Genomic DNA, 23,109 nt, shown 5'->3' with positions numbered 1-23,109 from the left:
CCTTCATGTTCCTCCTCTCTGTAGCTCTTCAAGTTTGAAGAGAAAGAGGAGAGAGGATCGAAAGCAAAAGAAAAGGTTAGTCATTGAGACTTTGCTTCACCTTACCAAGATCACAACTCTCCCTCCCTCTCCTCCTTCTCTCTTTCTCCCATTCTCCGTCCCTCCTCTCCGTCTCTCCCTTCCTCCCTCCTTCTTTCCCTCCCTCTCTTTACCCCTCTCTCTGCCTCCCTCCTTCTTTCCCTCCTTCTCACTCTCTCCCATTCTCTTCCATCCATCCCCTCGGTACAACTAGGCATTCAGACAGAACCAAAGAACACACTTTAGAAAAGCATCTTCCAGACTGCTTTAGAGCTTGCACACCAGACACAGCCGCCTGGCTTTCATGTTCTGAAATCACTGTAAAGAGAAAAAAACAGATTAAAAGGAGGGGAACACAAAGCAAGAGAAGAAAGGGGACCGAAAGAGAGTCAGAGAAACCAATTTCACGCTGTGAACCTGCAACATTTATAATTCTTCCGCCGAGCGCTGAACGGCGTTCCTGAACACAGAGACCTGCTCAGAAGCGGCGACTTCGCTGGAGAGGGTCTCGGCGACAGCGCCCTTAAAAAAAAAAAAAAGAACACCTCACCCTTCTTTTCATCTCTTCGTCCTCCTCTTCCTCTGTCTCCTCGTGCTGCCTGGCTGTACTCCACCTCCCTCCCCTCTCATCCGCTCTCAACAGTCTCCCCTCAGAACATCTGTTTTCTTCTGCTCTTACGCAGTGTTCCGTAGAGGGCAGGAACACTGTATTCAGACTGAATTGATCTGATTGGCATAGCCCTGCCTGCTACTACAAAGAAGCTTCCAGCAGCGCGATTGGTGTTGTCAATGTGTGCCAAGTCACAGCTCAGTTAATCTACTGTGTGACATTATAAATCACTGTGCTCCAAATGTCCAAGATTGTTTTGACTAGCATGGTGTAGTGGGTCAAGCTGTGGTTTGACAGGATCTATGATTAAAATGACTGGTTGCCTCCTCTCCTCTCCTCATGCTTTCCCTCTCTCTTCTCCTCTCTTCTGCTCTCCCTCTTTCCTCTCCTCATCCCCCTCTCCCTCCTCCCTCAGCTCTCGGAGTCACTCCCATCACAAAAAGAGATGCCGCAGGTCCGAGTCCGACAGTTCAGCCTGCCGTTCCTCCAGCGCAGAAAGCAGGTAGGCTCACAGACACGCACACAAACAAACACACACACACACACACACTATGGATGTATCGGAACCCTAATACCGATTAGCACCGATGATGCTTTGTAAACGGATAATAATTTTTTCTAGTTTATCTGTAATATTCGGATGATATGAGAACTCTTGTGCTCAGCCCAAGCTAGCTAGAGAACGGGTGACCGACAGCAGTGGTATAAGCACATGGATGAACACATCAACGCTAGCTTTCTCTAGCTTTGACAAACACAAAGGTGTTCGGTTTTTCTGCGCACCATTCTGTTTTGTTTTGTGAAGAGCCGGCGCTGTATCCTAAAAGCTGTGACCCCAAACATTTATTTACATCTTGACATATCATTTTTTATTATTATTATTTTAAGTGTACTCTATATTTTACAGTAATATCCCCTTACGTTTGTATCCTTTAATAAGCCTTTTTGTCAATACACAAATAAAGGTTCTTCCGGTTTAAGCCCCATCCACTTCCGGTTTCTATCCGAATACAGATAACGATAATTTAGGGGGAAAACAGATTCAGATAATGGCATCTCTGCACACCCCTAACACACACACACACTCACACACACACACTTATCTGATCATATGAGCCTGGTGTTGCTAGGGTGATGAGTGATTGGCAGGTGGCTGGGGGTCCAGACTCTTATCACAGCTCCACAGGAAATTCGGATCTCAGATTAATCCACACAATTAGAAAGACATACTGCCAGGACAGCCTCCTCTTGCAATGTCAGAGATATAGTTTGATGGATTTGGCAGATTACCTTGGGTGGAGTGGTTTTTAATCCACTGGACCAACCGACTAAAATTTGAACTTCGGATTAGTCCATCAAGGTTGATAGTAAAGACTGAGTGTTCCCTTGCTAAGGCATTCAGACAAGATCTCTAAATTAACTAAAGCAATTAAATGAATTGGATTGTTATCAGTATGTCTCAACTTCCAAAATTGCGGTTTCCCCTTGATAATTCAGTCACAGTGTGAAATTATAATTAATCTGTTTGTGAGCATACAGATTATCATTCATACATTTTTTATTCATTCATTCATTCATTCATTCTGGAAACAGGGACAAAAATGGAGCCTGTGTATGATTCAAATTGAAATATTTTTTAGCAACAGAAGATTGCTTTTAAATCCCCCTGGATCTCTCCATTATTGGGAATTTTTCTGGGACATTCAGCAACGCAAATCATTACTAAAATTGAACAGCGCTCAGTTTGGCGTCGCTCTCCTCTGGAGGCGTGTTTGAGGGCGGCCAATCACAGGGAAACGGCAAGCTTGTTTCAAACACTCCAAGGGAAACAATCGTCCCCTTGGAAAACCGTTACGCAGCAATTCCATCCTGTAATTGCATAATCTTGAATTCCGCCAATAAAGACCTCCTTACATGTCAGCTGGTATTCACAGCCATACTAGTGCGGATTGATGCACTAAAACTTCCAGACTATGGAGGCTTTGCTGATCTGATACAACAGTCTGTCGAGACACTTCTACTGTCCGACCTGCCGACACAGTCTGTTGGGACAGTTTTAGCAATGGTTACGCTAGTCAGCATAGTCCTTTTGGGCCAGTTGTAGCATGGTTAGACTAGCCACAACAGTCCTTTTGGGCCAGTTCTGTCAAGGTCAGACCATGCAAGCCTGTGCCTGGGGGCTATGCGGAGACACGTTGTCTGTGTGAGCTCTGCCGAGCTGAAGGGCTGCAGGCGGAGTCGGCAAGCTGCTCAGGTCGGCGCTCCCTTCAGCTGCCGCTGCTCCTCTGTGCAGCGTGGCGTCTGGTGCTTCTCCACACGGCTTCAGGAGCGACGGTCGTCTGGTCTCCCGCTGGAGAGAGCCCCCATCCTGTCATACCTAGCAAGACGAGCAGTAGAGGACCTGAGCGAGAGCTTTTCGGGGAGAGCTAGAATAGAACAGCTCCAACGTACAGCAACTGGTGCATTTGAAGACCTCTCATAGAATCTTTTTTTTGTTTATTTCATACACTGATTTTGTTGGTAATTGACTCTCAAGAGATCAACACCAGCGAACATGTCTAGAATCACTGGGTGAATGTGAATGTTGCACAGTGGTGTGTGCTATTACGAGAATAATAATGTAACAATGTATTCATTTATTAGACACTTTAATCCAAAGCAATGTAAAGGGAAGATTTGGACCTGGGTCCCTCGATCAAATGCTCTAACCATTGAGCTACAGCTGACAACATAACTGTTAGCCTACATCGTGAGCAGTGACACAACGGCCATCCTTCACGTTTGTGTGCAGGAGCCACCTGGACCGGTCCGCCCTTAGAGAGGTCGCCACGGCAACGTTGGAGCACAGGGGACACCCGTGGGGACCTACGGCCAAGTCAGTCTGTAAAACGGCTCCGAGCCATCGCTTCATCCTATCCACGGGCACCGTAAGTGTTCCAGAAGGCTCCGAGACGTACCTAATGAAGTACAGACTCACAGTTACTGCTCTGATGATGTGGTCCTGTAGAACTGCTGACCTGATCTCCAGCCATGAATTCAGAGGCAAGGTTCTGGTCATTAGCATTAGATATTTGGATACGGACCTAAAGGTTTGGGACATGAATCCCTGTAATACATTTTTTTCAATTCTTCTTTTTATATTATTGGTGATACGATGAGTAGATGAAGCCTGACATTCTCAAATATTCTTTGGGCATACAGTATACAGTACCACATATTTGTAGTCAATGGCTTCTCTCTTTTGATAATTTTTGTTAGAGGTTGGGTTGATCCGGAACAAATTAATTTTCCATGGCCTGTGTCCAGGAGTAGAAAGAATAATGAATCTCCCATTCAGTAGCAGTGTCATCTGTTTCTTGTTTTTCTGTTTGATCTAACACCATCATGCAGGGTAGTGCTTAGCAACAATGATGGCCTGGGTATTTCTTGTTGATAAGCTGCTAATGATGACGTGTGTACGACAGAAACTTTTCTTTCTTTTTTGGGGCAATACTAATGAGGCATGGATTAGAAACATCATCATGGCTGCAGGCAAAACATTTTTTGTTGTTGTTATTTCTTTTGAAAGAAAGTATTTCATTCTATTTGCACTAAATCACTATCACTTTGTGATACTCTACTTCCCTAGGGTAGTACCCTACCCTACTTGTCACTTACACTCGTAGCACATCAATACAAAATAATATATATTGTACCTCTCAATGACAATGTAGTCACACTTTCTTTGCAATACTTTTTGAATTACTTTGTCCCTCTTTTTAATGAGAAAACAGACCAGCTAAGTCCACTAACTAATTCTCTCACGCTCACCAATGCATGAAAAACATTTAATTTCTCTCCAGCAATCATTAAATTATGCTAATTACATCCACAGATGTTTTTAATCACACAACACAGGGTTTGTAATTGAAAAATGGAAGGCTAAGCTATATGTTAAAGCTATTCAGAAAACCTGACCCCTTCTCTGAGAGGATTCTATGTAATATATGGGTACCTAGAAGTGGCAATGTATCTGAAATAACACTTATCTATGATTATAATGTTTATGTTCATGGGTTTTGATTTAATTGACAATTAATTAAAGTGAGTTAGTCCTTGAGAGACAGTGACATTGTTAATGAATCATTGATTAAGGCAAATTATATCCTTGAAATGCAAGGCCATTTTAAAAAGTAAACATTCCATTATTTCAGAGAAGGCTGGATTACTCCAGTATGTTTGATTCAGTATTTCTTTCCAGTCAACCCATACAGGAACAGGTGGGTATGACATCATTTGGACACAAATGAACAAATACAATTAACATGTTTTTTTGTTTTGTTTTTACCAAACAAGTCTTCAGTTCCTACATTTGTCCATTTACAGTAGGTAGTGCTGCCAGTGAGATATGTCGTTTATGAAGTAAACCCTATGTCCTCTGAATGTTAAAGAGAGGCTGTTTAAAAATCTGAAACAAATTATACGAGTACTTGCGTAGACTAGTAGCTCTCTCAAGTACAGATGACCTCAGGTGTCCTCCCTGTCCTTTAAAAACCTAAACCCAGAAGAAGAAAGGGAAGTGACTGACCAGTCCCCTCAGGTCTGGATCAGACTTCTCCTTGGGTCTCTCCGTTTGGGACTTGGTCTGGCGCTGCAGACTAACCTTGAAGTGGCCGAGTGATTACTCTGCGATCAATAGATAGAGAGATCACAATCTATGTGGGACCAATCTATAGGCTGAAAAGGTTACCGGCTCAGGTGACTAGCTTCCTGCCCCTTAGGAATATATTAAGACGAGCACCATTACGGAACAACATGCCACTCAAATTCTAACTGGCTCTGGGTTTGAAGAGAGGGATACTGTCTTTATCTTGCCATTTACGACTCTAATGATGCCCTTATGTTGCCCGCTCTTCCCTTTTCTTACACCTACCTACTTAAGGAGGAAATCTTGATTGGTAAGTCGATACTATCCGCAGACTGAGGGATTTACTGTAGGTCGCTGCAGGCTCATTTGTTTTCTTCCTGCAGGGCAAAAGCACAGTGATCTGTCACATAATGAGGGCTTTCTGTACAGTAGTTAAACTGATGGGATATCTCTGTCTGAAATTCTTTTCATCTTTTTTTTTTTTTTTTACATAATACCCATTTTGTGATGTTTTTTCAGTGTTCTTTACGAGAGGCTTTCTTAATAGGGCTATTGTTTTATCTCTGTTTCCTCTTTCTCCCACTCGAATTAGAGCCGTTGGTAGTTGAAGTCACATAGTTTCTACTTCAGTTATTTTAGCTTTTTTGTTGTTCCTTTCTTATGTTTGTTTTCGTTCAAAGTTAATAAACGGAAAACCTTGAGTTTCTTTTAATTTAGTTGATATTCTAATTCTTTTAACCTTATTTGCATGCTATGAATTTGCATGAAGTCTTAATCTTTCAGAGTTTTTGGCCCAAAGCAACAAAACAAAAAACTATTTCTTCTCTGTGTTTTGAAGGTAAATGTGTGCCTTTGTAGAATATTCACAGTGCATCAAACAGGTAGCAGTCTGAAGTCACCAAAAACTTCTGTGGATCTAAAACAACTCTGTCTTACTGTCTGTTTACAGTCTTTACCAGCAAAACCTGGAGTCAAGACTTTAAACGCAAAAGGGATTCACCATCACACTTTACCACCTCCGAGCAAAGGACCACAGGATTACGATTCTGGGAATGACACGTCTTCACCGCCATCGACTAAAACCGGTGTTTCACGGGTAAATGGCACCGGCGACAAAAGGATCCTGTGCCCAGCACTGGCCTCTCTGGAGAAGCACAAGTTCCCAGAGGGAGATAATGCATCCGACTCAGGAAACTCTGTGACCAGCTATGCTTCCATGTGCAAAACTCTTCGCGTGGAAGGTGGTTTGGTCTCCTGTATTCTCAACAGGAACTGCAAGAGGTGAGCTTTGGTGGAGACGACAGGCATCACCTTCAATTTTCCCCTCGGTGTCTTCCCCTCTTCCCTCCCTTCCTTCATTAAAACAGCTGCCGTGTTTGAGCCAAGGAGAAACGTGCGATTGTAAGTCAAACTAAGGGCCTGCTGGGTGGCTGTGTGTTATTTCAGCAGCGAGCCGGTGACCCCCAGATGCGGGGCGACGGTGGCGGTGAGAACACAGCAGAACGCCGTCTCCCCGGCGAGGGCGGACGCCTCTTCGCGAAGGCGGACACGGGGGCGCTCGTCCAGCAGCAGGAGCAGGAGCCGGTCCTCGGGGAGCTCCAGGTTCTCCGGACGCCGCTACTCCCGGAGCCGCTCGCCGTCCTCCGACAGGTCAGTTCCCTCAGGCGCGAACGCTGAGTCGCCTCAAGGACCAGCGTGATTCGGCCCGGCTGTGTAGGGCTTCGCTGAGGTCATTGTCTCTCTGCTGTCTCTAGGTCGTACTCGCGCTCTGTGAGTTACTCGGGCAGTGTGAGGAGGCGAGGGAGTGTGGGCAGTGGCCGCTCCAGTAGAAGCTACTCCACATACAGTCCAGACAGGTAGGATACTGCCGTGAGGAGAGGTGATGAATTTAGGGGAATTTCATTTCACTCGATTTTCCGCCTTTTAAGCTAATGCCTCAAATCATTCCTGGACTATGCAGGTCATGTCATTTGATCCGACCACACTTTATCAGTGGGATTTTGACATTTCCGTTCCTCTGACATCTCCATGTTCTGTTTTTACTGTTCAAACATGAAATGACAAGGGCGGTCCTACCGTACTTTGGAGTCCTCTATCGACATTTACAGCCAGCTGCTAAAAGCTTCTAAATGATTGTTCTTGTAGCAGAGTCAGAGAGCAGAGGAGGTGCAGCAGCTCCCGAGAGAGGGACGGAAAGAGCAGCCGGAAGAGTACCAGAAAGAGGCACAGACGCAAGTCCTACTCTCCCATGAGGAAACGGAGGAGAGATTCTCCCAGCCACCTGGAAGCCCGTCGCATAACCAGGTACACGGCTCTCACCTTCACAGGTCACCAACAACACCATCATCCTTCTTAACACGCCAACGAACGCCAACATACGTTAGACAGGGAGCCCAATCCGAGTGAGAGAGGACACAGAGTGACGTTTACAGAATGAACCTCTCTGACCCCTCTCTGTGTTCGCGTCCGACCGCTTATCCGCAGCGCGAGGAAGAGGCCCATCCCTTACTTCCGCCCCAGTCCCTCATCCAGCAGTCGCTCCGGCAGCTTGTCGTCGTGGAGCAGCCTCTTCACCCGGAGCCCGAGCCGGGGTCGCAGCCTCAGCCGGGGCCGCAGCGACTCCAGCTACCGGAGCTACAGCCGCAGCTCGTCCTGGAACTCCATATTTGGCGGGCGGAGCAGGAGCCGGAGCCGATGTCGTAGCTACGTCTCGTTGGACGAACCCGGCAAGGCCCGACGCTGAGCGTTCAGCTGGCTGGGGCTACGGGAGGAGGCTGAGTCCGCGTTCCTGGTTCCCAGTGTCAGCAGGAGGCCGGGGGAGGTAGGGGCCTTCCGCCAGTGTGCCTAGGCCCTGGGAGAGGGTGGGGGAGGCTGGGCCTGGGTTCCCCTGTTAGAGGGTTCATTTGAGGCGATGTTGTCCACAGTCTCAACAGGGACCATCGTGGGGGAAAGATGTAATGTTCTTTTTGTTTTGGTGTTTGTTGTGTGTCTCCCAGCCTTTTCCATCGCAATGGCTAAGACTGTTCCTACTCGTGACTCTCCTTGTGATCCAGTCCTAGAATAAAGCCAACCAGGGCATCGTTTTCAGCCTCAAGCTACATTTAGTGCAATGTAATGTCCAAGCTCTACCCTGAGATGTACGCCAAAGCTTCACTGGGGATCATTGTAGTGATGGAGTCAGAGAGACGTTTTTCAGGAATTTGCCAGAAACTATAAATTGTTCTGATGTCTGTGCTTCAGAAAAGGTAGAGAGCAAACATGCTTCCTCTGAAAAATAGAGGGAGGCAGTAAAGTTGACGGCAAACAAACTGCCTGTCAGCTCAAATGCCAGATTTATTTGTCCTCTGATCAAGTGAAAAACAATTGAAATGTCATGTCGGAGAATATGATGGAAAACAACCTAAATACCATACACGGCTGAGAAAGTGGCTGTTGATGGAAAGATCCTAGAAAATATCCCAGAAGAGTAGGGTGTTTTTCGACACAGCCTCCAACTAGGACAATGTGGATAGGATTTCTTTAAAGAAGTCTTTAAAAAGATCTTATAGCAGTAATGTACGTTTCTTCATAATTTACATATTTAGCTCATTGTTGATTCGTCTGTCCATCTATGTATTTGTGTGCATTCTATTTATTTAAATCCTTTGACTTGAAGAGGTTGAAAGGGGTGTCCATCACTGGTTAATTATTCTGTGGTCTGAAAAGCATTGATGTGTTTGTTATTTGAGCAGAGCCAAACTTGTACCTCATGTGTCGTATGTATTCGTTTGCCCCATTGAAGGTTAGTTTGTGAAACGCACAGTTTGATGCATATTTATCATGTGTTTAATATTTATACACTTGTGTTTGCTCCAGTTGAATCGCTTTGTTTCTATGCAACACCATTGTATTGTTTTATGTCGATATTATGAGTCTGCTGTAATGTATGCATCCATCAGGGCAAAATATCTCAACTAATTACAATCAAACTCAACTAAATACAATCAAACTCAAATAAAGAGACATTCACAATGACATTCAAGTCACCATGGAACCCCATTAACAGCACAGTCACCTGCAGGTTCAGTCAGGTCCCCATTGGCTTCTCCTCTCTGTTCAGAGACTGGCTGAAACATCAGTTTCTGTTAGGGAGTTCTACTGAAGGTTCCCTCAGTAGAACAGAAACATGGACAGGAAGGACACAGAAGACACTGTAAGACACTGTGTGGTATATTACAAGATGAGGTGATCAGAGCTAAAGAACAACTTGAAATGTTATTTGAATATTCTATGCATCAGTTTGCTATGTATTGACGGTCCTATTTATTTATTTATTGTCAAATTTCACCTTGTGTTCTAGGCATGAGGATCAGCTCTATTTGCATTGTACATAGATTGAGATGAGTTCCCTCAGTGTGCACTGAGCACATGTCCAAGGGTTATGAAAAAGGGACTTAAGGACACAACTGATGTATGAAATACCTTCTCCCAATACCCCAAAGTCATTATGTAAACTGTACAAATTAATATGAATTAGGCTACTGTGCTGTAAATAGGCATTTGACCTGTGTATGCTCGTCATAAGAGGGGTGTGATTTCGTCTATTTCATTTAGAAATATGTGAAATGGTTTGCTTTAACTGCACTGGTATGAATTCCTGTGATGAACAAGGCCTCCTTGCCATCAACGTTGCATCTCTATTTTTTTGTTTACCGGATCAATTATGGTATAGAAACTGAGAGTGAAGCTTAATATCTCTGACCGTGTTGTGTTTTGAAGGTTTGTCGCTAGTGGCAAAGCAATAGAGATATGTGTAGGTGTTTAATGAGGCATATGCTCTCATTTCCATGCGAACGGACAGCCATTGAAGCCAATCAGACGTCACCGTGAAAGTGTTTGCTTGACATCCTGTAATCATGTTTCACTTGACGTGTCCCAACCATGATCCTGTAAAATAAATGTGTCCTCCATACTGTGTCTGGAAACTATGTAACTAAGAATAAAAATGAATATTAAAATCCAAGTTTATTCGACCACTTTGAATTTGAAATATAAAAAGTTATAAAGTATATATATATAAAGTTTATAGGTTTAGTTGATAGGTTTAGGCCTACTGTAGGCCTATATTGCGAATGGTAGATGCATGCGATGTAGTTTATTAGTTGTGAACACCCGCTGTTCACACTGACTGAGCATATGGCTTGCGAACTTGAATCATTAGCCGTATTGTTTTATATGTGTGGTGACATCAGTGTGCTATAAAGTCATGCGTTACCGCGTCTTCTATTAAAAAGCTATGAGTCACAGTGGGAAGAGGTTTCAACACACATTGCTGTGTTGAATGACTGACACCGAGTTGAAGACTAAACTTGGAAAAGTTGGGAGGGTCTTCACTTGTCAGCTGCTGTGCCTAGTTGAGTCCCGATGCACTTCGCACTTTCTGGACATTGTTCCGTGGCCCTCCGACTGTAGCAAGTTGCTGAGAGTCGTATATAACACACGACCGTCGGATTAAGGTCAGTTCGTTTTTGTGACAAAGGGTTTTCAAAAGTCTTCATCCTTGAGCCAGAAGATCTGATGTGGTGATTTGGTGCGTAACGGTTATGAGCCCGGAACAGGAAGGAAACAGATATAAGTTATAACCTATTTCAGGAAATAACAGATTTAGGATTTTATTTCTTGTCCCGAAGAACTTGGACATAACTTCGCCAGTGTAGCCTATAACGTTTACCGTAACTTCTAGGCTTTTGGTGTGCGGGACAGTTGAACATGGCTGACGGAGATTTCTACACCATGGGAAGTCGGCAGAGGGTACCAAGAGATCCGTTCAGAGAGCCATCTCTCGCGTCTCGGTTTATGGAGGATGACTTTGGACTGCCACCTTTCCCCGACGAGCTGTCTATGGACTGGCCGGAGTGGACTCGTCCCACGCGCCTCAGCTCGCGCCTCAGCACGCCTTTCTCAGGCAGTTTACGGTCCGGCTTTCCCACGCGCTTATCCACTGGCGCGTCTCCTGTGTACAGCACCAGATACAGCGAGTCCCCCAGAAGTTCTCCAACGTTGACCCCGGGCGAGCCCTGGAAAGTTTGCGTTAACGTTCACAGCTTCAAACCAGAGGAACTTAACGTCAAAACTAAGGAAGGTTTTGTAGAGGTATCAGGTGAGAAAGTCCCTTTGTTGACAACTTGAAAGGCCACAATCCAGCTACCTAAATTGGCCTAATATAAAGCATGACATAATCTTAACACCTTTCCATTAGAAAATGTAATCTACAGTGTAAGCCTACTGATAAGTCTGAGAATCAGTTTATTACAGGCATCCAAGATAAAAGTATCAATAGAAACATGTTTTGAGTCAGTATAATTCCAGTTATATTTTCTGTAGGCCTATGGTTGAAATCCGTTCCATGACTTGCAGATGGCCAGCTCAAGCCTCCACACCTGTTCAACTTAAATGGAAATAAGGACCTTGACGACAAGTCTTTGTTGACAATAAGTCAATCTATTATTAAATTAAGCACTGGACCGAATGTTCTGGAACGATCCTTCCTCTTCCTCTCTTAAGCTTAAAAAGTACGGATTTAATTTGAGCAAATGGCAGGAGAATGTGAATTCTATAGATGTACCGGAGGTTTCGCAGAATAAGGCACGCTTCTGTTGGCTCAGTCACAGTTTTTTTTAAATACATTGTCGGTATGCCAGTTGGGTCATCCAGTCAGTGGCCTGCCACAGTGACTTGACCTCGTTCTAAAACCGTGCCTGAGTGAATTGTCCACGTGAAGAGCCCAGAGCCTGGGACTTCAACCCAATCTTACTGTTTTAGTATGAAATAACCACAGCCTTCATTTCCTACCTCGTCAACTCTTCCTGAACAAAGTGCCCAAACTTCTGTCCTTGGAACAACTTTTTAATGAGTGTGGGGCTATGCTGTATCCAGCATTCAGAGACAAATGTTATTTGACAGCTGCTGTGTTGGGAGGAGTGTGTGTTACTGGGGGAGTTTGGAATGTGGTGTGGAGTCTGTGAGGGAGGGAGGGAGAGGCTGAGCTGCTAGATTGTTAGTATTCTCTAGCTAGCTCTTAGTATTCTCTCTACAGGAGGTAGCTGTTAACACTTTCTGCTCAGGGCCTAGCAGCTAACTAGCTGTTAGCATTGTTTCGTAGACTAGTGGCTAACCAACCTGGGAACCAGACCAATCTGCCAGCTCATGTTTTATTTGCTCTGGCAGATGGGTCTGGCCACCCTCCCATTCAAACCGATCCCCTCTTCGTCCAGAGTCTGGTCAGGCCAATCACAACCGTCCATCTGATATGGGGTGGTTTTAATGACTCTACAGAAGGACGCCGTTGAAGCGTTTTCATAAACAACCAAGATGACGTTTTGTAGCTCGGACTGGTTGAATCCAATCCATCCAATTGCGTCCAGAGCTGAGAGGTTCCAGTCCAGACCCATTTGCAAGTGTGCTAGCCGAGACTTGCGGCTGACTAGCTGTTAGTACGCTCTCTTCAGGTCTAGCTAGCGAGCTGTTACTATGCTATCCTCAGGGTCAGCAGGCTAGTGATCCAGCCCAGTCTGGCACTTTCCACAGGTGAAGACGTCAGTGGTCTGGGGTGGTTTGCTCCAAGGGTGGGGGGAGGTGGCAACACTGACATTTAGCAGCAGCAGCTGCAGGAGAGAACTCATAAACAGCAATGGGATGTTATGAGGCCTTAGTTCTTCCCCCTGGGGAGGGGAGGAGGTCTGGTTTCCAAATTGCTCTGCCTGGCCTTACCCCAGTCAGAATCCTCTGCGATTGTAAGTGAGTCACCTCTTCTGGGATGGAGGGAAGGGGTGTCTTTCATCATTCTCTTCCTTCGTCATCAGACTCCCCCCCTCTCTCTCTCTCTCTCTCTCTCTCTCTCTCTCTGTCTGTCTGGAGAGAGAGAGAGAGAGAGAGAGAGAGAGAGAGAGAGTTTCTCCAGAATGTGCTGGAACACCCCAGAGCCATCAGTTCAAGGCTTTATGCTGTCATGGAAGTCTTAACCCTTGTGTTATCTTCGGGTCATTCTGACCCATCAGTCATTGTGACCCACCGTCGTATTGCGACAGATTTACCGCATACAAAGACAAAGTGAAGCATTTTCTTTTAACAGCTAGGCTGTCTCAGACCCCCCACATTGCAAAGGTTAAAAGAAAATTATTTTAATTTGTTTTTGTATTGGGTAAAATTGGGTAAACACAACGATGGTTCGTTATGAACCTTTGGGTCATGTGACCCGAAGGCAGCACGAGGGTTAATGAGCAGCAATCTGCCTCTGATCATTTGTTTGGCTATCGATAAATCATGATCACGACTCTCAAATGTCCAAACTGACAGGACTGAAGTCCTGTAAATATGGAATCTCTGTGTTTCGACTCTGTTGTGGATGGAGCCAAAGGTTTAATTGTTTAATTATTGTTGACCTGACCATGGCTGTGCCCATAGGGAATGGGATCATTTGAGAAGGTCGTCGAACTGTGTTGATGAACTTGTGTGCTGCTGTCTTCCACAGGGAAACACGAGGAGAAGCAGGATGAGGGAGGCATAGTGACCAAGAACTTCACAAAGAAGATACAGTGAGTATTCATCTCCTCACAGACCAAGAATAGGTGGTCAACACTGGCTCTCTCACGACACCTTAATATAGTTTAACTTCTTTTAGTTTACATTTACTTGAATTCAACCATCGATTATCATTATGCTCAAACTTGATTGGTAAATATAACCATGATTGATAGTTCAAGGTACAAAAAAGTTACTTGGTCCGTTTGTGTTGCAGTTGAGGAAGAGAACATTTTTCGTCACAATACTCTCTCACCCACCTAATTACTCTTGTCCGCTAAACAACACTGTCCTGTCATGACTGCACAAAATGGCCGCTCACAACAACACAGGGCATAGGAGGTGTCTATGGCTGTCTGGCATCTATAATTAGACTGTTGGAAACTTCAAACTGAAGTGTTAACCGGCAGCCCAGGACACTGCCTTTCTGCCGCGTCACTTCAGCGGTATTCATTTCCTGTTCGCTAATTAATAAGCAGCTGGGCTATGCTTGCACAACTCTTCATATCGCAATCCACTTTAATTGGGAGCCCCTTGAATACAGTCTGGGCTCCAGCAATGCAAAAAACCCTAACATGGGACAGATAGGATGGGGGACTGGTTTATAAATAACTGTCCTCAATACACAAATCCTCTGGCTGAACACTCAGAGGAGAAACATTCCTTCCCTGCCTTATGTATATGCATGACATACCGACACCATATCAAAAGTAGGATGACTTTCTCCTCTCCCCCCCCCCCCCCCCCATTTTTAGACATTTAGTTATGCAGCCTCTTCTGGTTCTGGGTCTGTGCTCAAAGACCAGAGTTTAAGCCAATTATTAACAAGAAAAGTATTTTCCGTAAATGTCCTAGGGGCAAAGTTTGGGTTTTTATTGCAGATTAACAAGAGTCCCAGTTAGTGTTGTTCCTCTGGTAGAGTTCTACAGTCATGTTAGTCCAGGATTGTATGCCTGTGGGTGGACCACTGATGTCACTGTTGCTCAGTCTCTGGCCCAGTGATAGATTTGATCAAACAGGACTAGTCCAGATTGATTCAGTGTCTCTCTACTGCTCACGCACACACACACACACACACACACACACACACACACACACACACACACACACACACACACACACACACACAGCATCTCTTCCCTCCAGCAATGCTTCACTACTAAATCAGAGAAAAAAGTTTTTTGGCAGCCGCACAGAATCAATGCGTGAGATAAAACAAAATGTAGCCCGAGGCAAACCCAGTCAGGAGGCGGGCAGATAAGGTTGTGTCTGTGTCCCTGGTAATATGTCTGCCCTGACTGGGCTGTGGCAGACAGAGGAACGACTGCTGGCTTCACCAGTCTCTCCTGAAATAGGTGGAGGGGATAATAGACCATGATCTTTGTGGACCCTGTGGGGGGGGTGTGCGTGCGCGCGCATGGGTGTGTCCACTCACAGGCTTCTCCACCATTCCTCCTTGACATACAGTTGCCAGCAAGCCAGTGGCATGTCTGCGCTAATGAAAAGGAGAAAGAGAGAGATAAGGAGAGATGGGCAAGAGAAAGAGAAATGAGGGAAGAAAGAGCGGGGCCTCGATAGAGAGGGCTGACAGGACTGCTCGCCCCAGCTCCCAGTGGCACTTGGCAGCTCCCACGGAAAGTGCAACCAGACTTTATTTGGCCATGTCGTCTGACGAAGACCAGAGTCAGTCTGTTCCTCTCACTCAGCCGCTCCTTCTCTCTCCTCTCTCTCTCTCTCTCTCTCTCTCTCTCTCTCTCTCTCTCTCTCTCTCTCTCTCTCTCTCTCTCTCTCTCTCTCCCCAGTCTCTGCCTCCCTCCTCCATCTCTTTCTCTCTGACATCGTGCTTTCCTCGGGGAGGAAATGCGTGGGCGCGCGTGCTCACTCGCGCGGACGCGTTTTCTGCGCACGCGCAAGAAAGCATGGGAAACGTGCAGGTCAACGTCTGGCAGAGGCCTGAAACTGGACTTGCGCGTGAGCAGGGTGCATCTCAAGGTCGTGTGTAAATCACGTTTTTGTTTGTCTGACACGGTGCCATCCCGGCTAGCACCGCCTCCTCCCCGCAAGACGCTGGATGACATCTGGACCATCACATTCCCATTGGGCTTCTTTAAACTCGAAGCTCACCCCACTTCTCAATTCTCTCTCTCTCTCTTTTTCTCTCTTTCCCTCTCTTGTTCTCCATCTCTTTTCCCTCTCTCTCCCGAGTATTTCTATTTCCCTGCACACGCTACGAGAAAGCCTATTTATGCTAATCTACTCATAAACGAATCACATTTGCAGTACAAAAGAGCAGGGAAGGAAAGGAGGAGAGAGAGGGAGAGAGAAAAAAAAAATTGTGCCTGACATGAAATTGGCTGTTGCCCATCTGTCTGATGAGCTGATTAACAAGTTTGCAGACAGGAACTTCAGGTGATAAACTTTCCATCAAACAGACACTCCCTCGCTTTCTCTCCATCCCTCTTTCTTTTTTCTCTCTTTCATTCTGTCAGACGGTCTCGCTAATGTACATTACTCAGTAATGGAATCTGCCTTGGTTTCTCAATTCCATACTTGGAGTTTCTCTCTCTCGCTTCTCTCTTTCTCTTTCTCTCACTCAGGAAGAGACCACTCGCGTGGTCTCTTCCTTCACACCGCTTGACGTTGGCCAGCAGAATATAATGAAAAACCCTGAAATGCTTTAGTTTATCTCTGGGGTGTGAGATTTATTTGGAGTGTGCGATGGGCTAAAAGCCGAGAACGTTTTTAGTACCAATCAAATCCTCAGCCAAGGTTGTGTGAAATCTTAAGAACCTGCGGGTTGTACAACTATTGACAAGATGTCAATCAAACCTCTAGGCACATAACACTGTTTACTGATCTGAACTAATATAGAAAAAGGTCCGTACTGTTTCTATCACTTCAAACGACGTGCAAAGGCGTCCCTTCAGGCTGCCGTCCAGCTCTTCTACTCTCTCCTCCCTCTCCCCCTCGCTCCTTTGTTGTCTCCTAACCCTAACTAAAAAAGTTCAAGTTGGTTCATATCCGCTGAAATTAGTTCTTTCGATTTCTCCTCCACTCAATTTCACCTTCTCTCTCTCTCTCTCCCTCTCTCTCTCCCTCTCCCTCTCCCTCTCCCTCTCCCTCTCCCTCTCCCTCTCCCTCTCTCTCTCTCTCTCTCTCTCTCTCTCTCTCTCTCTCTCTCTCTCTCTCTCTCTCTCTCTCTCTCTCTCTCTCTCTCTCTCTCTCTCTCTCTCTCTCTCTCTCTCTCCCCTCCCTCCAGGATTCCTGGGGAGGTGGATCCTCTGTCAGTGTTTGCCTCTCTATCTCCTGAGGGAGTGCTCATCATCGAGGCCAGGCAGACGCCTCCCTACTACCTCTTCAGCAGCGAGACCCCCCAGGGGGAGGGCCTGGAGGTGGAGCCCCCCGGGTCCCAGGAGCCCACCCAGGCCTAGGCACCCAGCCCAGGAACGGAGCACCTTCCCTGGGGAGACGGAAGCTCAGCCACCCACCTCAAGACACCCAACAGTGAAGGGTTTAAACGCGCGGCCCTTATTCTAATGACATTTTCCGATGTGATTCTGATTCTGAGAATAAAATCATAATTCAAACTTCAAACCTACAATCCTTCATAATGTAGCAGATCTGGGTGGGTCTGAGGGAAGCTTAACTGGCTCATGAAGAAAAACTAAAATCCCATATCAAACCTATACCAATGTTTGATTGCGTTTCTCATGCGTTACGTAATGATTAAATGAATTAATGATATGCCATTAGCCATCCTAGCTATGTGCGTAAGAAACTGCTTCTGGCTCAGTGTAGCTTGCTGAGGTCCACTCTGACTAATGAGAATGAGACGCCTGGTTTGTCTATGTATGTGTCTGTTCATTCATGAAGTGACACTAGAGCGTTGTATGAAAAACGCTGTTTTATATGAAATGTAAATGAACAGTAGCTCAGTGACAATGATAGGCAAGTCATCTGCTAGCTTCAGCTGTCTTCAATGGGAGGGCTGAATGGGCCTTTTCTCGTAGAATTAGCGTGTGATCTCTGTGTGTGTGTGTCGATACTGTATTCAAACTACTGTAAATACCCTCGACCGTCTGTACATGGCCTGTAAACAAGGATACTTTGCTAGCCGCCATTTTTGTTTTTCTACTTGTACAACGATGGATTTGTGTGTCGGCTGCAAAGGAATTTATTTTTAGGCAGGAACCCTTCGCACACCCTTAACCCCCCCCCCCTGTCTTTGTCCATTTCATGCAATAAAGCTCCTCAAACTCTCCAATTGGGATCTGTCTGCTCTGTCAGGGGGGTTGGCGGAGGTGGGGGGCTGGGGAAGGGCTTGGGGCTGGGGCTGGGGAAGGGCTTGGGGCTGGGGCTGGGGAAGGGCTTGGGGCTGGGGCTGGGGAAGGGCTTGGGGCTGGGGCTGGGGAAGGGCTTGGGGCTGGGGTTGGGGCTGGGGCTGGGGTTGGGGCTGGGGCTGGGGTTGGGGCTGGGGCTGGGGAATGGGCTGTGCAGTTCTGGGTAAGGGGCCAGGCTTGGACCCAGCATGCTGCTGGCTGTTATAACACAACAACTGTAATAAGGTGACAGGTTAGCATGAAGACGTGATGCAGGAAGGATAGACGATAGAAACGTTGGCATGTGCATGCTTAGTGAGCGCCCGCTCCCAACCCAAGCTCTTCTCCTCTCTGGCCCCCCAATGGTGGATCATCTCCCCACCTCCATCAGAGATACTGACTGTCTCCCCACCTTCAAGAAAGGCTAAAGACGCACTTGTTCCGGGAGTACAATGGTACTTAAGAAAGAGTTGTTGGATCAGATGTTAGTTTATTTCCTCCAGGAACACAATGACTCTTATTGAGGGACTCGCTGCACTTGTTGGTTAGTTGTAACTGATTTAACTGCTTGTCCTCGCTGTGAATTATATTATTTTTGCTTGCTTTCCTCCAGGTACACTTGCACTTTTAAGGATCATGTTGTTTAATTGAAATTTGTTTAACTACATGCTCTTCTGGTTCCACCCATTGGCACTTATTTGCTTTTCACAATGTATGCTTCATGGTTTGGCTACTCGCAATGTTTTTGGGGCTATCTCGTTGTTTATGATCATTGACCTATGCACTTTTTGCAAAGCTCTCTCTTGTAAGTCGCTTTGGGTAAAAGCGTCTGCCAAATGACTAAATGTAATGTAAATGTAGTGGGCATTGTTGCATAATACAGGCTATACATGTTGGTGTAGTCTATCTACTATCTAATACTTCTGGTTGCATTGCTAGACCCTCCATATTTTCAACTGTGTATCAATTATGTATTTATCGTACTTTATATATATACCTCTATCTATCTTCTGTATGTTTACGGCAGTACCAGTAGACTGATTAGAGGCCTATCTCCTGCTCGTATCCCTCAATATATATATAACATATACAGACGTGCGTACGTGAAGTATGGACACTGTTCGTGCTGCTGTCGAACTTCTGTGTTTGAGTAACCTCTCTCCTCACTGGGCAGGTTCCTCAATCTGATCTGATGCCAACACAGCTGGGCAGATGAGTCATGTTGTACATAAAATATGAATGCAGCCTGTGGGCATGTGGTGATTAATGACAGGCTCGCGTCTGCCCGTGTTATGGCTGCCACATACCTCCCCCTTAAGGCTCATCAACCGGTGCGTAGCGGGGATTTGGAGCGACACTGTGGAGGAAGTTTGTGATACTATATAATACATGGATCACAATATGCCTCCTAACAGGACCGGGAAACGCAAAATGTGTTTTGTCATGCTATCATTTTATTGGAGCTCCATTGTCTTGAACACACACACATTGGTAGAAGGAGAGTTATGCAAGCTCATGGGGGGAGCGGGAGGGTGTGAGGTGTTTTCTGGAGCGAGGGGGACATGTAGAATCTGTGACGGATCTCCTCCCTCTTTACTTGATGAACTCCTGCTGCTCCATGTCTGGAGCCTCTGGCTCCTGGCTAAGGGCCTCCTCTGGTTGACTCGTACCCGGTTCAGGCTGCTCTGGTTGGGGGAGTTCCTCAAAAGACTCTCCTGAGCCCCCTGGTTCTCCATCGTGCTGGGCCGGGTCTGCGTGCTCCGCCTGGTCGGAGGTGAGTGTGTCGGGGCTGTCTGGATCATCCAGAGCCTCCAGGTGCTCGGAAGATTCCGGAAGGCCCTCGGCATCTGCAGAGCCGGAGGCGTGAGGTTTCCCAGCATGCTCAGCAGGGAGCCCCGTTTCTCCTCCACCTCTCCCCTCCATTCCTGGCTCCTCATGTCCTACCACGGAACTGCCTGGATGGGCCTCACCTCCGGGGCCTTCCAGTGAAGACTCCCCCAGGTCAGGGCCCTCCGTGGCGGGTTTACCAGATGCCAAGTCAGGGGTGTCTGGAGCTCCGGGGGCGGACGGTGGAGGGGGTCTGCTCTCAACGTCAGCCTCGTGGGCCTCTCCTGGCCTTGTATCTCCCTCCTCTCCAGTGGTCTTCTTCTCCACCTGCCAGGGGACAGACATACAGAAGGATGTCACGTAAAAAAACAACAGCACAACAATTACCAAAGCTCAGGCTTCATTTATCTTCTGTTTATCATTTGGTATCTTCTTAAAGCCTACTAAGCTTACTTAGTGCTAGGCTATTGCATGTGTCACTCTCGTCCACTTAAATGTACCCTGTGTATAAAGTAATACGTGTGTTTGTGTTTCTTAGCTGTGTCCCCGTTGCTACCTGGATGGGAATGATGAGGTTCCCGGGGAGTGGAGCTACAGGAAGAGAAGCTTCCACACACAAAACTCCGTCTCCAGACAGCGTGGACTGGATCTGGGAGGAGTCCACCCCGATGGGCAGCCTGGAGCCAGCCACACACACACACACACACACACACACACACACACATGCTCAATAACACTGATACACAAAACCCTGCTGACCTGCTCTCGACAGAAAACGATTGTTTTGCTCTTTTTCTGGTGGTGACGGCGTGACATTAGTATCTCAGGTGAGTCAGGTGGCTGAGCGGTTAGGGAAGCGGGCTAGTAATCAGAAGGTTGCCAGTTCGATTCCCGGCTGTGCCAATGACGTTGTGTCCTTGGGCAAGGCACTTCACCCTACTTGCCTCGGGGAGAATGTCCCTGTACTTACTGTAAGTCGCTCTAGATAAGAGCGTCTGCTAAATGACTAAATGTAAATGTAATGTAGTATCTTCACAGAGAAATCTGCATAACATATTGTTTGGTTCTATTGTAGTTAAATGATGTAGCTGTTACAGTATTGTAACAGTTTGAATTAGCTTTACTGAGGTAACTTACTTGTATTTCCTTGTAAAACATCTAGAAATAAATCCATGTTCATCTGCTCTCTCCTCGTGTTGCCCTAGGGATGACATATAAACATGATGAAAACCCACAGCACCACTCTATCAAGAGAAACCATTACAGACTGCTGGCATCAATTTGTTTCCACAAACAATTGTGATTCTAGGAACTCATACTGTACTAACTCACCAAACGTTGCCTTTGGCCTTGTGGAACGTTTTTTAATCTATGTTTTTGTTGTTGTTGAGAGAACAGCTTCTTCAAGACTGCTATGTAACCTAGTATACAGGAGGAGCACAGGTTCGAATCCAGCCCGGGCCACTTCCCACATGTCCTCTTATCTTCTTTCTCTCTCTCTCTCTCCCTCTCTCTCTCTCTCTCTCTCTCTCTCTCTCTCTCTCTCTCTCTGTCTCTCTCTCTCTCCTTTACATCTCCTGTCTCTTTACTGTATCTGTCCCATTAAAGCAAAAATGCCCTAGAAAAGATCTTGAAAATCATGAAACACGCACGCACACATACATACACACACTGTAAACATTCGTAAACCTCTTTAAGAGGTGTTCCACATCAGCATCTCCATACCTCCAACCTCCAGGAAGCCTTCCCTGGTCCTCAGGGTCAGCTCCTCTGGGGCAAAGTGACCCACGTCCAGGCTGACCCTCCAGACGTACTGCTCCGTCCTGACCTCCGCCTCCCTCGCCCCCATGCCGGGCCTGGGCCTGGGGCGCTTCATGATGCCCGGGGACGAGGGCAGGAGGAGGGGGTAGAAGGGCATGAACTCAGGCCAGTTGCTGGAGGCCTGTCTGCGCTGCAGCCACTCCATCCAGCTGAGGTCCCCTGACTCCAGGGAAGCGGGCGAGCCGAAGTCCTGACTGAATTGCTGGCTGGGCTGCCACCAGCTCCTGAGGGGGTACCAGGTGGCATCGCGGGCGTACTGCGAGCGAGGGCCCGAGGCTGATTTGGTCTGCTCGGTCATGGTCCGTGAAAATATCCGAGGAGCAGGAAAAGATGAAAGGGGGCCGAAGATCAGGATGGACGTCCCCTTTTGGGTGTTTGGATCAAACAGTCTCCCAGTGTCCCTGTCCTGGAGATGCGATGCTCAGCTCGATCTAGAGGAGGAGGGGGAGGCGCGGGGCTGGAGCAGGGTTCTCCGAGCCAGGTTTGCCAGAGCGGAGTGTGGTGAGCTAGGAGACATCTCCACCGGACCTTATATACCGTGTCCATCCACCCGTCCGTCTGTCCAGCCGCTATCCAAGCCCCAAGAGTGAGTCTATCGGAAGGGAATGCGGGGAGGGTCAGATGGGTGTGGAGGCTAGATTTCCATATCCTTCTCACCAGGCCTGCATTGGAGCAGCATACTAATTAGTTATATTTATAACTCTGAGGGGCAAATGACAAATAGCTGGCGGATGAGTGCTGGCCCAGAGGAGAGACCGTCGTGGTGTGTGTGTGTTCGTGTTCGTGCTGAGAGCCTCGACAGTCTGGCTTCTCACTTCCCGGTGAAATGCACTGGCGCTATGGCAACCGTCGGCCCTCTGCCTTGTGATGAGGGAGTGTAAGTTGGTTTCACTTCTTTGAGATTCCCCACACACACACACACACCCACACCCCACACACTTCCCCTCCACACACACACACACACACTCACACACACCCCACACACTCAACCCCCCCACACACACACACACTCACACACACCCCACACACTCACCCCCCCACACACACACTCACACTCACCCCCCCCCCCCCCACACACACCCCACACACTCACCCCCCCACACACACACACACAGACTCACACACACACAGAAGCCCCCCGCCCCTCCTCCTCTCCTTCTGGAAGCGACCATGTCTGCTTGATTTACAAGGCAAACTTTACCTGTGGCTAGGGGCCGAGACGCTCCTTGACAGATGAAACCGTCTAGATGGGAACGGAAGTGGGTTTG

At 46.9% G+C, this 23,109-nt stretch overlaps 3 protein-coding genes across 4 annotated transcripts in view; 2 read left to right on the top strand and 1 right to left on the bottom strand.

Annotated features, from left to right (window-relative positions):
* The window catches only part of srrm4 (serine/arginine repetitive matrix 4), a 36,429-nt gene extending 28,371 nt beyond the window's left edge, over positions 1 to 8,058 (top strand). The window contains exons 7-14 of the mRNA XM_067228449.1: positions 25 to 75; positions 1,104 to 1,190; positions 3,480 to 3,615; positions 6,265 to 6,596; positions 6,762 to 6,965; positions 7,070 to 7,171; positions 7,464 to 7,619; positions 7,800 to 8,058. Coding sequence (XP_067084550.1) covers positions 25 to 75; positions 1,104 to 1,190; positions 3,480 to 3,615; positions 6,265 to 6,596; positions 6,762 to 6,965; positions 7,070 to 7,171; positions 7,464 to 7,619; positions 7,800 to 8,058 — 1,327 coding nt within the window. The remainder of the gene's footprint in view (positions 1 to 24; positions 76 to 1,103; positions 1,191 to 3,479; positions 3,616 to 6,264; positions 6,597 to 6,761; positions 6,966 to 7,069; positions 7,172 to 7,463; positions 7,620 to 7,799) is intronic.
* A 2,692-nt stretch (positions 8,059 to 10,750) lies between these two features.
* Positions 10,751 to 17,468, top strand: hspb8 (heat shock protein b8). Of its 2 annotated transcripts, XM_067228366.1 has the most exons (4): positions 10,751 to 10,810; positions 11,038 to 11,454; positions 13,825 to 13,888; positions 17,134 to 17,468. In XM_067228366.1, the coding sequence occupies exons 2-4, from the start codon at positions 11,064 to 11,066 to the stop codon at positions 17,303 to 17,305; spliced, it is 627 nt and encodes a 208-aa protein (XP_067084467.1). In that variant the 5' UTR covers positions 10,751 to 10,810; positions 11,038 to 11,063; the 3' UTR covers positions 17,306 to 17,468. The 2 variants fall into 2 exon arrangements, with proteins under 2 accessions (XP_067084467.1, XP_067084466.1); XM_067228365.1 differs by having other exon boundaries at positions 10,758 to 11,454.
* A 2,159-nt stretch (positions 17,469 to 19,627) lies between these two features.
* On the bottom strand, positions 19,628 to 22,314 carry si:dkey-1k23.3 (heat shock protein 67B1). The gene is made up of 4 exons (XM_067228192.1): positions 21,746 to 22,314; positions 21,158 to 21,221; positions 20,577 to 20,697; positions 19,628 to 20,347 (listed from the first exon to the last, which is right to left on the bottom strand). Exons 1-4 carry the CDS (start codon positions 22,137 to 22,139, stop codon positions 19,787 to 19,789), a joined length of 1,140 nt encoding a protein of 379 aa, XP_067084293.1. The 5' UTR covers positions 22,140 to 22,314; the 3' UTR covers positions 19,628 to 19,786.
* Positions 22,315 to 23,109: the final 795 nt, after the last annotated feature.

Source organism: Osmerus mordax, chromosome 24 (assembly GCF_038355195.1).
Source record: "Osmerus mordax isolate fOsmMor3 chromosome 24, fOsmMor3.pri, whole genome shotgun sequence".
Lineage (NCBI taxonomy): Eukaryota > Metazoa > Chordata > Actinopteri > Osmeriformes > Osmeridae > Osmerus > Osmerus mordax.
Note: the sequence above shows the minus strand (reverse complement) of the source record. Positions and strands in the feature narration are given on the sequence as shown.

What these genes read in the sequence shown, in the direction of transcription:
- hspb8 (XM_067228366.1), top strand. Translation starts at nt 11,064, where the DNA reads ATGGCTGACGGAGATTTCTACACCATGGGAAGTCGGCAGAGGGTACCA. An exon ending in AGGTTTTGTAGAGGTATCAG is followed by an intron (nt 11,455 to 13,824) that starts GTGAGAAAGTCC and finishes TGTCTTCCACAG; the next exon opens with GGAAACACGAGGAGAAGCAG. An exon ending in AACTTCACAAAGAAGATACA is followed by an intron (nt 13,889 to 17,133) that starts GTGAGTATTCAT and finishes CCCTCCCTCCAG; the next exon opens with GATTCCTGGGGAGGTGGATC.
- si:dkey-1k23.3 (XM_067228192.1), bottom strand. Translation starts at nt 22,139, where the DNA reads ATGACCGAGCAGACCAAATCAGCCTCGGGCCCTCGCTCGCAGTACGCC. An exon ending in AGGCTTCCTGGAGGTTGGAG is followed by an intron (nt 21,222 to 21,745) that starts GTATGGAGATGC and finishes TGTCATCCCTAG; the next exon opens with GGCAACACGAGGAGAGAGCA. An exon ending in ACCTCATCATTCCCATCCAG is followed by an intron (nt 20,348 to 20,576) that starts GTAGCAACGGGG and finishes GTCCCCTGGCAG; the next exon opens with GTGGAGAAGAAGACCACTGG.